The sequence below is a fragment of the Nerophis ophidion genome, unplaced genomic scaffold (genome assembly GCF_033978795.1).
Source record: "Nerophis ophidion isolate RoL-2023_Sa unplaced genomic scaffold, RoL_Noph_v1.0 HiC_scaffold_46, whole genome shotgun sequence".
NCBI lineage: Eukaryota > Metazoa > Chordata > Actinopteri > Syngnathiformes > Syngnathidae > Nerophis > Nerophis ophidion.
The window spans coordinates 368,442-383,363 of record NW_026906968.1 but is presented as its reverse complement, the minus strand read 5'-3'; the positions used below and the strand labels follow the sequence as shown (position 1 = coordinate 383,363).

The 14,922-nt window shown below is 39.0% G+C and overlaps 2 protein-coding genes across 3 annotated transcripts in view; one reads left to right on the top strand and one right to left on the bottom strand.

Annotated features, from left to right (window-relative positions):
* LOC133546864 (oocyte zinc finger protein XlCOF22-like) overlaps nucleotides 1–14,922 on the bottom strand; it is a 70,413-nt gene that overhangs the window by 19,858 nt on the left and 35,633 nt on the right. The window contains exon 1 of one of the 2 annotated variants that reach the window (XM_061892706.1): nucleotides 717–1,134. The exons of the other annotated variant lie outside the window; for it this stretch is intronic. Within the exon in view, the coding sequence (XP_061748690.1) occupies nucleotides 717–819 (103 nt within the window). The 5' untranslated portion in view covers nucleotides 820–1,134. Of the gene's footprint in view, nucleotides 1–716; nucleotides 1,135–14,922 lie in introns of those variants that run through there. 2 annotated transcript variants of the gene reach the window in all.
* The window catches only part of LOC133546865 (zinc finger protein OZF-like), a 109,770-nt gene continuing 100,372 nt past the window's right edge, over nucleotides 5,525–14,922 (top strand). Inside the window, exon 1 of the mRNA XM_061892708.1 lies at nucleotides 5,525–5,722. Within this exon, the coding sequence (XP_061748692.1) occupies nucleotides 5,548–5,722 (175 nt within the window). The 5' untranslated portion in view covers nucleotides 5,525–5,547. The remainder of the gene's footprint in view (nucleotides 5,723–14,922) is intronic.

Here is a 14,922-nt window from a genome sequence, read left to right as displayed (position 1 = left end):
TCACAGACACGTTAAAAAGTTAAAGTACCAATGATTGTCACACACACACTAGGTGTGGGGAGATTATTCCCTGCATTTGGCCCATCACCCTTGATCACACCCTGGGAGGTGAGGGGAGTAGTGAGCAGCAGCGGTGGCCACGCCCGGGAATAATTTTTATGTTGCTTAAACCCCAATTCCAACCCTTGATGCTGAGTGCCAAGTAGGGAAGTAATGGGTCCCATTTTTATAGTATTTGGTATGACTGGGTTGGGGTTTGAACTCACAACCTACCAATCTCAGGGAGGGTGCACCAAAATGAAGAAAATAATAGCTTTGACACACATATATAACTTGTCAAACCTGCCAGCTAGCAGGCTAGGTTTACAGCGTCAGTAACCATGGTAACTGACTCTGACTTTGTCTTACCTCTCTTATTTTTGGAGGTAAAACTCTTGAGCTTTACATACTCAGGACTTTGCACTTAACCTGCTCTCTGGAATATTCCCCCGGTGACTGTGTGAGTTTTGTGTAAACATGTTGATACACATTGTTACAAACATCAACCTCTCATAAATATTGTGTGTCTGACAATGTCTCCTTCTTATCAACAATGTAAAACAATTAGTGCATCATCCTCACATGACAATGTATCTTCCTACAGACAATTTATTGAAGAATAATGTTAATAATAAAAATAAAGTTAGTAAAGATGTGAGAGTAAGAAGTAAACAAACCTGTTCTGTGCAACACAACTTGATGTTTTTCATGTTGTCGCTCCTTCTCCTCTTTTGTTGGACAAAGTTCCTCCTCGTACTCTGCTATGGTTCTTTGGCACATTTTCACACAATCACAACACTTTACACTCACACTTGATCTCTACTTAGTGATGTGTTTTGATCACTTCCGCCTCTCTTTGTTAGCAGCTAACAAGCTAAGGTAACTAGCAGGCTAAGCTAGCTCGAGAAGCATCAAAGTGCGCTCAGACTAATATAACCGGATGCAAACAGTTATTAACGATGTTTACTCTATTTACTAGAGTTTAATAAAGGACATATATGTGTACATGGAGGCACAGATTAAGAACACTGAACTGTGACGACTGCAATAACGTCTTCACCGTCAGACGCCATCTTGCTTTGTCCTCGCCGTGTTTGGTTCGCGCGCAGTGTTGTCAGATCTCGCGAGAGAAACAAGTAACCAGCTTTCCACCACCAGTAAAAAATATATTATTATATAATATTTACTTATTATGAAAATACAAGTAAAATTATCAATTTCAAATCTTCATAACAAAGACATAAAACTTATTTCCGTAAAAATATTTAAATATTTAAAAATGTATTCAAACAACAGTAGCATAAGGAAAGACAAAAAAGAAACAAAATAAATATTACACTCATGATATTATTTTTGTTTTTGATGTTAATCGTTTTTATAATGTATTTTAGAATGTGGGAGGTTGTCATGTTCTTTTTAAATTTCCTTTGAATAGAATAGAATAGAATAGAATAGAGTTTTATTGTCATTATTGCAGTGAACAGGTTCAAAGAACAACAAAATTGGAGCAGATCCCCTAAGGTGCATGTACAATATGGTAGTATAAATAGTACAAAAAAAAGGTAGATAGAAATAAGAGATGTATCTATATATGTATATATATCCACACAGATGCATACATGCATGCATATGAATATATATACACACATGCATATAACATTATTGCTTTTTTATAGTCCGAAAAAATAGAAACAAATTAAAAACATGACACATGAGGACATGAAGGACATATTGTGCTACTATGGCTCTTGGGTAAAAGCAAATTTTTAGTGATTGTGTGCCAGCTTTTAGCACCCTATAGCGTCTGCCCGAGGGTGGTATTATATATATTATATCCATCTATCTAGCCATCTATCTATCTATCTATCTATCTATCTATCTATCCATCTATCTATCTATCTATCTATCTATCTATCTATCTATCTATCTATCTATCTATCTATCTATCTATCTATCTATCTATCTATCTATCTATCTATCTATCTATCCATCTATCTATTTATCCATCAATCCATCCATCCATCTATCCATTTTCTACCGCTTATTCCCTTTTGGGGTCGCGGGAGGGAGAGGGGGGGGGGGCGCTGGTGCCTATCTCAGCTACAATCGGGCAGAAGGTGGAGTACACCCTGGACAAGTCGCTACCTCATCGCAGGACCAACACGGATAGACAGACAACATTCACACTCACATTCACACACTAGGGACCATTTAGTGTTGCCAATCAACCTATCCCCAGGTGCATGTCTTTGGAAGTAGGAGGGGCCTATCCCCAGGTGCATGCCTTTGGAGGTGGGAGGGGCCTATCCGCAGGTGCATGTCTTTGGAGGTGGGAGGGGCCTATCCCCAGGTGCATGTCTTCTGAAGTAGGAGGAAAACCGGAGTACCCGGAGGGAACCCACACATTCACGGGGAGGACATGCAAACTCCACACAGAAACATCCCGAGCCCGGGATTGAACCCTGACTACTCAGGACTTTCGTATTGTGACACAGACGCACTAAGCCCTCTTCCACCATGCTGCCAGATATAGATGTAGAGATATAATATATGTCATGCTAATTTAAATTTAAAAGAACATGAAAACCTCCCACATTCTAAAATACATTAGAAAAACGATTATCATCAAAGACAAAAATAATATCATGAGTGTAATATTTATTTTGTTTCTACTGTTGTTTCAATACATTGTTAAATATTTGAATATTTTTACGAAAATAAGTTGTATGTCTTTGTTTTGAAAATTTTAAATGGACAATGTAGATCATTTGGTAAAATGACTGTTTTGTTGTTGTTTGTGGTTACCCGTAGGAAGAACTGTGCCGAGCTGCATGAATAAGTTGGCTTTAATTAAGACTTCAGCAGGACAGTAATTGTACATACGCACTGCATGAGAGGGTGGTAGTAACTGACTCCTCGATGTGCACACCCTGGTGGTGTGTTCGAGAATTACAACATGAAAACAGCTGCAAGAAACAAAATCTGTACAAAAAATGCTGCAAGTCAAAGCCACAGAGTCAGTCCAAGTTTACCACAAACAAGTGCTATGGACAGTCTGTGCATGATGTGACAGTGGATCAACACAGCCAAAGTGAAAATGACACATTCTACGTGGATGGCTTGGAAACAGAAAATTGCATTGACTCTGTAAATCCACAACAAAGAGACCAAGATGAAGGATTTGTCACAGTGTGCATAAACGACATGCCAACCGAAATGAAAGTGGATACAGGTGCTAAATGCAATGTAATGTCACTGAAGACTTTCAATAGAGTAAACAGCGGCGTGAAACTCGCCAAACAACACAGAAGCACACATTTGGTGGCTTACGGAGGAGCCAAAATCGAGACACAAGGTGAAGCTACGCTGACATGCTTTTTAAAGGGACAGCGCCACTTACTGCCATTTTTCACAGTGGATAGAATGTGACATCACTGTTGGGCTTCCGTGCATGCCTGCGTACGGGGCTAGTCGAGTTGAGTCCCGATGTGCACCATGTCACCACAGAGAACACTGGAGAGTTCAGCGCACGGATCCTCACACAATACCAAGATATTTTCAGTGAAGAGCTCGGAGAACTACCAGTTGTTTACACAATGACAGTGGACCCCAATGTGCCGCCAGTTGTTAGGCCGGCCCACCGCATCCCAGTAGCGATGCAAGACTGTGTGAAAGCTGAACTTAAACGCATGGAAAGCATAGACGTTATTACTTCAGTCACCGAACCAACAGCTTGGGTGTCATCCATGGTCGCTGCGCACAAGAAAGGCAAATCAGAAATCAGATTGTGCATCAACCCCAAATATTTAAATGAAGCACTAAAATGGGAAGTGTGGAGGAGGTAGCAGCACAAATGTTTTCAGTGCTAGATGCAAAAAATTCATTCTGGCAGATCCGCCTGGACAAGAAGTCCTCAATGAAGACAACATTCAGTACTCCTTTTGGACGTTACAGATTCCTTCGCATGCCTTTCGGCATTAACTCAGCAAGCAAAGTATTCCAGCGCACAATGGATCAGCTCTTTGCTGGATATCCATGCTCAGTCATTGTCGATGACATCATCATCGGAGGCCGTGATGTGGCGGAGCATGACACCAAACTAAAAAAAAGTGCTTGAACAGATTAAAATAACTTGCACTGAGCCTAGTCTATAAAATCCGCGACACCTCCCTGATACCGAAGTAGATGTTCAACTTCTTCCTTAACGTAAATGACCGCCACAACAACAACACCAGGGGGAGCTCCACAAACCACGTTAAACCCAGATTCCGATCTAACAAAGGTCTTAACTCGTTCTCTTTCTATGCCACATCAATGTGGAATGCACTCCCAACAGGGGTAAAAGTAAGTGCATCTCTATATTCCTTCAAAAGCGCTCTAAAACAACACCTCCAGGCAACTTCAACCCTTTACTAATACCCTCCTCCATTCACATCCCATGTCCCCAGTTTATAAATAACCTAATGTAAATAATCAAATGTTCTTCTAATGTATATACTTGTTCTTATGCTATCTGAACTCACTATGTTCTCTGCTGGCTGTACATATCCTACTGTAAGACCTACACTGTTTCAATGTCCACATTTCTCTGTTGATGCAATTGTTGATGACTGAAGTACTGATATCAACCAAAGCTCCTCATCCCACCCCCGGATTGTAAATAATGTAAATAATTCAATGTATATACTATGATGATTAACCTGTGTGATGACTGTATTATGCTGATAGTATATATTTGTACCATGAATTGATTAACATGGACCCCGACTTAAACAAGTTGAAAACTTATTGGGGTGTTACCATTTAGTGGTCAATTGTACGGAATATGTACTGTGCTGTGCAATCTACTAATAAAAGTATCAATCAATCAATCAATCAAAAATGATATTTCAAATATATAAACCGTATTTTACTTTAAATCATGTATGTATGAAAATAATTAACTAGTACTGTTTTAAATGCACTTATTGTGTTGTCTGTCTAATTGTAATAAATGCAGACGAGGCGTGTTCAACGTTGACTCACACAGCGTGCTCATAACCACATTCTAGCTGTCTGCATGGCGACATACGACACCACTTCACGGGGCTACCGCGCATGCTCGTCACTACTGTTGCATGCTGGGTAGTGTAGTTCTTATACTCCCTAGCTCAAAACATCACAACTATGACTCTTTGCCCCCCCCCCCTACGGACGCATGCTTGGAAGACATGCGCTTTGCGGCAAAGTCCTCCTTTTCTCCACACACGCTTCTAAGCCTCGGCACATCTCCTCACATCGCTACTAACTACACTTTATTCATCCTCCGTGTCAGGGTAAACTCCACTCGTCTCAGCCAAATTTGGAGATTACTAGGCCCGCTTAGCTTGATAGTTGTTTGAGCGTGCCAATTAGCTTAGCATGCTAGTTAGCTTAGCTTGTTAGCCGCTAACAAAGAGACGCGGATTTGATCAACACATCGCTTAGTTAAGATCAAGTGTGAGAGTAAAGTGTTGATATTGTGTGAAAATGTGCGAAAGAACGATAGCAAAGTATGAGGAAGAACTTTGTTGTGTGAAAATGTGTGAAAGAACGATAGCAGAGTACAAAGAGGAACTTTCTCGGACAAAAGAAGAGAACGAGAGACTACGTCAACTATTGGAGGCTGTTTTCAAGAAACCTCAAGTTGTGTTACACAGAACAGGTTTGTTGACTTCTTACTCTCACATTTTTACTAACTTTATATTTCATCATGAACACGATGTGTTTGCAGCAGTCATTTCCATTAGATCAGGGGTGTCCAAACTTTTTCCACAGAGGGCCGAACACGGAAAAATGTAAGCATGCGGGGACCATTTTGATATTTTTCATTTTCAAACCATAACAAAATATATATATTTTTTTATCCTTAGGGCTCCTGGGGAGCATAGGGGGTCTAGGTCACAAAAATGTTTAAAAAAGGTCAAATTATTATTATTTCTTTTATTTAAGGCTCACAGTAAATCTCTATATCAACTTGAGGTTGATATAAAGTAAAACAAATAAGGTTTTGTGCTTCTTCAGTCAAAGACAACTTTGTTTTTTATAGTAAAACTGAAATATGCAGTATTTAGATGGATAGATAGTACTTTATTGATTCCTTCAGGAGAGTTCCTTTATTTAGCAATTCAAGCCCTCAAAGATCAATAATGCAGGATATCATTGATTTGAATTATTTAATATTTTTGAGTAATCACAGTGAAAAGTTAAATAAAATCCTACTAAATATGTTTGAGATCCATAAGGTTCACCACTCATAAAGTGATGCATTTTTATTAGATTTTTTTTTTAACTTTTAACACATAAATTTCAGGATAAACTTCCGATATATCTGTTGATTTTAAGTTTGAACTATTATTTTTTTTATTTTATGCTCTTTTGTCCACATTTTGATGTTTTTATATAGCAACCACAAAACATATGCAATATTTTTTCTACATAAAACATTTTAAAATGATAACTTATAAGTAACAATTCATTATAACATAGATTTTTTTTGTCCTTTTTTTTTCGAGCAATGGAAAAAAAACAAAATAAAAACACAAGGGAAAAAAACTGCCTGCATGTCAGCTTTGTGTCAACATTGCCACGTTTTCTCATTATATTTCACCTCATTCCATCCATCCATCCATCCATTTTCTACCGCTTATTCCCTTTCGGGGTCGCGGGGGGCGCTGGCGCCTATCTCAGCTACAATCGGGCGGAAGGCAGGGTACACCCTGGACAAGTCGCCACCTTTTTTTTGAATTTTTGCAACACTATCAATTTTATTGTCCCCCCTACTGCTCTGGTCTTTGTCTTGTGGCCTGTGAGGGTTTTCACACCTTCCTAGACCTCCCTCATGTTGACCTGCTCCAGCTTCTTTCTGTAGCTTAGTTTAGTCTTTATTTGAAGGGACAATGCACAGAAATTGGGGTGGGCAATAACGCAAATTTGGGTATCGATACCGAGCCGATACCGGCCAGTATCGCCGATACCAATACCGGAAGTGTCGTCATCTGATGGGAGGGTGGGACTTCGGGGTATCGATACTTTTGAAAAACAAATTTGTACTTTTGCTTTTATTAATTGATTATGATAATAATACAACACAGGACAACGATTTAGGTAAAAAAATAACATATTTATTACAAAAGTAATATCAATAGCAATAAAGTAATGCAAATAAGGTGCAAACAACTACTGAACCTGGCTTGTCGCCTCAAAACACACAAACACTTAAGGTAAATAATAAAACTCTAGTTATTGAACAAAGTTGTAAACATGAACACAAAACAAAAGAACTGAAAAATTCAAATATCAAATAAAAAAGTAATAATATCAATTACAATAAAGTAAGTAGTGCAAATAAGGTGAAAACAAATACTGAACTTGGCTAGTCGCGTCACAACATACAAGAACTTAAGTAAAAAAGAAAACTCTAGTTATTAAACAGTTGTAAAAATGAACACAAAACAAAAGAAATGAGAATTGTAAAATAAAAAAGTAATGAAATAATATCAATAAAGTAAATAGTGCAAATAAAGTACACCCACTCGCTCACTCATGGCTTGTCGCCACAAACACTACATGTTTTTGTTTAGAAACAATAGCATGTTCACATTTTTGCCCTTTAATGTGCGTCTCCTATGTGAAACCAACTGTCCTGCCTGGGAGAACATTCTTTCTGCAGGCACTGAGGTTGCAATTATCCCCAGGTATCTTTTTGCAGCCTTTCTATTGCATAATGGAGCTACGAAATTTAAAAACACTTTAAAAATTCATCTTCAACCCAAAATAAAATAAATACAATTAACATGACGCTTGGTGCGTTCGCGCACACACATCAGTATTATTCGCTCAGAGGTTCACTCGGACAAACACACACACCCACACACACACACCCACACACACATACACACATACACACGCGTGCGCTTCCAGTGCGACTTAATGTCTTGGTTGTAAACTATAAAGTATTTTATTGCACTAAAATAACGATGAGAATGAACAGAACATTCAAAAATTGTCATACAAATAAGATGAGAAAAATAGTCGTTATATTAACATAAATGCAAAAATAAATCTTAAATAAATCCTAAAGAAATGCAAAAACAAAAATAAATACACTGTGCCAATAATACTTAAATATACTAACCAAAATACCTTAAAAATAAATGAAATTAAGAGCCCGAAACCCAAAATAAAAAAGTGCACTGTTATCAAAACAGTCAAATGGAAATATATAATTAAATGTGTAAGTCAAAAAAGAAAATAACTTAAATAAATATACAAAAAATATATAAAAAGAAAAAAACAAACACACATACACACACACACACACACACGTCATTATAACGTGTCTAACATCATATTCATGAATTAAACACCAATACAACTTTATTTTCAATAGATAATGCAGGCTCAGGTCCCTCCCCGTTCACAGAGGACTGGGCTGTCCGTTCACTTGTAATGATCTGTTGATTGTGTTCATATTTATGTTATTTGCTCTTGTTCACAAACACTAAGACATCAGTGAGTCTTGTAATCCCTCCAAATGACACAGTCGCGGCTGAACTCAAATGCACTGAGAAAAGAACGAATCATTTCATTAAGTGATTCAGTTCGTTCACTCAAATGATTCGTTCGAACGAACAAATCGTTCAGGAACGACCCATCACTAGGGAGGAGGGTGAAGTGGTGAGGAGCGCTGCGCTCACATTTTTTTTTTAATCGGAGTGATTCGCTTAATTTGGTGAAGTATCGATACCATCACGCCAGTATCGATACGATACAGATACCAAGTATTGATGGTATCGATACTTGGTATCACTACGCCCAGCCCTACACAGAAACATTAAGCTCAAAGACAGATATGTTCTGTTCCAGATTATAGCTATATAGCTCATTTCCATCTGCAGTCCCTGGCTACCTGTCCTTAGTCTTCCTCACGCGTCCTTTCTTCTCCCGCTGTGCTGCTCTCATTGCCTCCCTGTCTCCACTCCTGAAGGCAGCTTTCTTCTTGTTGAGCACAGCTTGAACCTCCTGTGTTACCCAGGGTGTGTTATTAGGGTAGCACCGAACAGTCTTGGCAGGGCAGGTCACGTCTAGGCAGAAGTTGAGGTGATCCGTAAGACAGTGAGTCAGACCATCAATGTCCTCACCATGTGGAAACTGTGTACCATTTGTCTGTCACAGAATGACATCACACTAAGACGTTCAGTGACAGTTTTCCAGTGTTTATCAGTGATTTTTCTTCAGTTATTTACAATTTTTGTACAGTATCAATCAATGTTTATTTATATAGCCCTAACTCACAGGTGTCTTAAAGGGCTAAAAAAAGGCAGTAAAAACCTTTAAAACAAAGTGTTTGCTAGTGAAATTTTCTGAAATATGTAGGTATATTCTTGCTATCGTTTACATTTTCAGAATGTATAATATTGTGTTTTAGAGTAATGCTTTGACATTTTTGTCAGGTTCAAACACCGATGGCATCTCTTAGAAAAGACAAGAAGCAAATAAATCAAACAGAGACAGGTTTCAATTTAACTCATGAGGAGAAACGTCTGGGCTGCAACTTTGTACAGTTTCCCACCACGCTTTGACGAGGGAGTTCCACGCGTCCTCTTTTATTTGGGCCTTTTCTGATTACATAGCTGCAGCTGTTTCTAAAGGGAGGGGGGTCGTAAACCGCTGTCGTACTCAGTCACTCGGTCATAAACAGTTCAAAGAAAAGTGCCTGGAGTTGCATCGGGTCTGCTCCCTCTCCGCTTCGTAGATCTCGGGTCAGGACAAGGTCTTCTTGTGGCTGTCAATAGATCAAAGAAACCGACACCTCCATGTCGCTTCCCATCGCAGACAGTGGAGTTTTACAAGCCTTGTGTTTGATAAGATGAAAGACAGTTTTTGTCTTCTAGCAGGGGACCTGAACTCAATGGAACACAAAGTTGTGTTATAACTAATGTACAATTATTCTGACAATTTTGTTATTATTGTTAATATTATCTGGAATCAATTTTTGGCAGCAGCAAAGTGGCAATCTGGGTAGTTTTTAGCTCTAAAAAGGGTATTTAAACAAGTAAACAGTACAGGACGGCGTGGCACAGTGGGGGAGTGGCCGTGCGCAACCCGAGAGTCCCTGGTTCAAATCCCACCTAGTACCAACCTCGTCATGTCCGTTGTGTCCTGAGCAAGACACTTCACCCTTGCTCCTGATGGGTGCTGGTTGGCGCCTTGCATGGCAGCTCCCTCCATCAGTGTGTGAATGTGTGTGTGAATGGGTAAATGTGGAAGTAGTGTCAAAGCGCTTTGAGTACCTTGAAGGTAGAAAAGCGCTATACAAGTACAACCCATTTATCATTTATCATTTACAGTAGGGTACTTTATATATATATATATATATATATATATATATATATATATATATATAAATCTCCTGATGATTGAGGGAACCCCTCATGAAACAGTTCTGTAGAGATGAAGTAGTCTTGTGATTTTTCCCACACCTATATATATATATATATATATATATGTATATGTAATGCCCATAAGGGTATTCTCGTAGAATATGCAGAGATAAGATGTGTCAATATCAAAATGTTACTTAAAATACATTTTTGGCAGCTACAAAGTGTCCATTTGGGTAGATATTTGCTCTAAAAAGGTATTCCAACAAGTAAACAGTACAGTAGGTACTTGATTTTGATATATGCAATGCTCATAAGGGTATTCTAGTAAAATAAGCATGTGTAAATATGCAATGTGTAAATTGCAAAATATTACGTTGAATAATTTTTTGTCAGACAAATTATATTTAATGACAATTTTACATAAATTTGGACATCCAAACCTGTTGTACATATTTATCATGAGCAGGAAGAAATAACAGTTACAGCTGTGTGTATCTTCCAAACAAGAAAGAGGTTTTATCACATCAACATGGGACTAACAACACTCCTTTAAATCTCATCAATACCACAGAAGAGACAAACTGTCCTTTTCCCGGCACGATAAAGTCTTAAATAATGTCAAACACGTAGCGACACAATAACCAGGAAGATAAAGTGTTTATCTTACACCCAGTAATTTTGCCACAACACCCCTAAAGGGACATGGGGGAAAGTCCTAGTTGGAAATACAGCCGAATTAACTCCTGAACTAGAAAGTCAAGGGCGGTCACGGCATGTTCTTGTCGTCGATGTTGGTCAATTTTTTAGGGCATTACGGCAAGTCACAAGGGCAGTTGCAGCTTTTGTCACGGTTGCCTTGGTTAAATTCGAGCCCTGCTAACGGAATTAATTTTTAATCAATGTTATTAATTTGTGTGTTACTTCAAATAACTGACATTATGTAGTTAAGATAAGTTTCATATGAGAGCAGTCTTCACCGGACCGAACAGCAGGACTGGTGTAACAATGACATTATTACATGTCACTCTTTATAACTCCTTGTGCAGATCTGATTTTTCATTATTTAAATGTTGACTTCAATTTGAAACAAAGGTGCTAACATTCATCGCAGCATTTGGGGAGGCGTGTTTTAAAGGGGAACATTATCCCAATTTCAGAAGGGTTAAAACCAATAAAAATCAGTTTCCACTAGCTTATTTTATTTTTCGAAGTTTTACTAAAAATTTTACCCATCACGCAATATCCCAAAAAACGACTTCAAATTGCCTGATTTTAACCGTTGTTATAGCCACCCGTCTATTGTCCTGTGACGCCACTTCGTAAAGCCAACAAAAACAAATATGGCGGACAGCACAGAAAAGTATAGCGTAGTAGCTCTGATTCAGACTCGGATTTCAGCGCCGTAAGCGATTCAACAGATTACGCATGTATTGAAACGGATGGTTGGAGTGTGGAGGCAGATAGCGAAAACGAAATTGAAGAAGAAACTGAAGCTATTTAGCCATATCAAAACAGACAGCGGCAACGAGGACGAATTCGGCGATCGCCTTCTAACCAACGATTGCATGTTTTGTGCACTGGTGTAACTTAAATCTGTTGATTGCTTAGTGTTTGTTTGGCATTAAATGTGGGTGGAGGGAAAGGCTGGATGCAAATATAGCTACAATTGAGGCATAATAATGCAATATGTACATACAGCTAGCCTAAATAGCATGTTAGCATCGATTAGCTTGCAGTCATGCCGTGACCAAATCTGTCTGATTAGCACATAAGTCAATAACATCAACAAAACTCACCTTTGTGATTTCTCTGACTTTATCGTTGGAAATGCATCTGCTTTGAGTGTCGCAGGATATCCACAAATTCTTGCCATCTCTGTCGTAACATAGCTGTCGTCGGTAAAATGTGCGTCCAATTTCTTGCCAACTTTCGCATCTTTTGGCCACTGGTGCAACTTGAATCCGTCCCTGTGAGTGTTGTTACACCCTCCGACAACACACCGATGAGGCACATCGTCTCCAAGGTACGGAAAACAGTTGAAAAACCGAAAATAACGGAGCAGATGTGACTTGCTGCTTGTAATGTGTTTGAGAAAATGGCGGATTGCTTTACGTTTTGACGTCACGTTGTGACGTCATCGCTCCAACAGCGAACAATTGAAAAGGCTTTTACATCGCCAAATTCACCCTTTTAGAGTTCGGAAATCGTTTAAAAAAACATATGGTCTTTTTTCTGCAACATCAATATATATATTGACGCTTACATAGGTCTGTGCAGGACTGTCAATAGCATATTGGATGTCCAGTTGTGCGAGGCGTGTTTTAAAGCAGCTGTCGTGAGAGTAGAATATGTGTGTGTGTGTGCTCCTTTAAGAATGACAGTATGTGGGGTGTGTGACGAGTAAGTGAGTGGGCAAGTTAGGAGAGGTAGTGCTAGCATGTGCAGGACTGTCAATAGCATGTTGGATGTCCGGTGTTGCCCTGTGGAAATTATAAATAAAGTGAGCAAGTTGTAACTAATTGATGGCCTCATCATTCCGACCAAAGTGAAAGGTCTCCCCTGCTCTCCTCGACTACGGTCTGGGAGCCGACAAGCAGGGAAGGTGTAAAACAGTACTTGCAACGCGTTGTCCCCCTGCTTAAAGTGTCACCTTTATTGTTAGTTTTGAAGTCCATATTGTACTTCACACCCTTATTATTAACAAGTAGAATTGTAGTTTTTTGCCTTTCTTCCTCTTCAAGATGTTATTGCTTGTATGCAGTCAGATGAAAGAGCAGAAGCGGCACTTTTCAAAAGGTAGTATTGTACTGTTTTCAGTTGATTGTCATGTATATAATGTAATGCATTGTGGCCAAACAGCTCCATTTTTGTTCCATCTGACATCACAAGGACAAAGATAAGACCTTCTGGAGGAAAGTTTTGTGGTCAGATAAAATAAAAATGGAGCTGTTTGGCCACAATACCCAGGAATATGTTTGGAGGAGAAAAGGAGAGATCTTTAATCCCAGGAACACCATACCTACCGTCAAGCATGGTGGTGGTCGTATTATTCTCTGGGTCCGTTTTGCTGCCAATGGAACTGGTGCTTTAAATGAGATAATGAAAAAAAAGGATTACCTCCAAATTCTTCAGGACAAGCTAAAATCATCAGCCCGGAGGTTGGGTCTTGGGCGCAGTTGGGTGTTCCAACAGGACAATGACCCCAAACACACGTCAAAAGTGTCTAGGAATATCTAAATCATGCTAGAATTAAGGTTTTAGAATGGCCTTCCCAAAGTCGTGTGGACAATGCTGAAGAAACAAGTCTATGTCAGAAAACCAACACATTTGGCTGAACTGCGCCAATTTTGTCAAGAGAAGTGGTCAAAAATTCAAGCAGAAGCTTGTGGATGGCGACCAAAAGCGCCTTATTGCAGTGAAACTTGCCAAGGGACATGTAAGCAAATATTAACATTGCTGTATGTACACTTTTGACCCAGCACATTTGCTCACATGTACAGTAGACCCATAATAAATTCATAAAAGAAGCAAACTTCATGAATGTTTTTAGTGAGCAACAAGTATGTGCTCCAATCACTACATCACAAATAAATAAGAGTTGTAGAAATGATTGGAAACTCAAGACAGCCATGACATGATGTTCTTTACAAGTGTATGGAAACTTTTGATCGCGACTCTATATATGCATGTGTATATGTATATATATCCATCCATCCATCCATTTTCTACCGCTTATCCACTTCGGGAGCCTATCTCAGCTACAATTGGGTGGAAGGCGGGGTATGTATATATATATATATATATATATATATAATATATATAATATATCTGTTCAGTTTAACAGTCCTGTTGTGATTGATTGAATGCCCTGAGAATTATACTGGACATTCTTTTGTAATTGCCACAAAATAACGTGTAGTATTTTGTTAATTTCTTGCCAAAAATATTTTTATTTTATAGATATTTTCAAAGCACAATATTGACCTTAGGGCCCTTTGGCCCCCCATGGGGGACCCGTAAAATCTGTGCCTTTTAAGACCTCACTGTTGGCTTTGTAGGCTCATGTTACTTCTCAACTAGTCAAAGTTGATGCTAATCGACCTGTTTCTTCTCCTTTTTACTGAACGTGAAAGCAAAAGTGAGTCCACAAATAACCCAATCGTAAAGCAGACTCGAAAATGAAATCTGAATTGGTGAAATCTTATCTATTTCCATCCCAGCATGTGTTTGTCTTCTTGTGTCCTGCAGACGTCTGTGAAAAATATCGTCCACCTGAGCAGCAGGAGGGGTCCTCCAGTATGGAGCAGAAGAAGTCACAGTACCTCCACGTGAAAGAAGAGGAGCCACAGCCCCCCTACTTTAAAGTGGAGGAAAAACAGCGGCTGTCCCCCCACTTCATAAAGGAAGACAAGAGACACCTGATCAGTGTGACGAGTGAAGATGATGAGGTGAAAGGTGAGTGTGTGGAGAAGAGAGA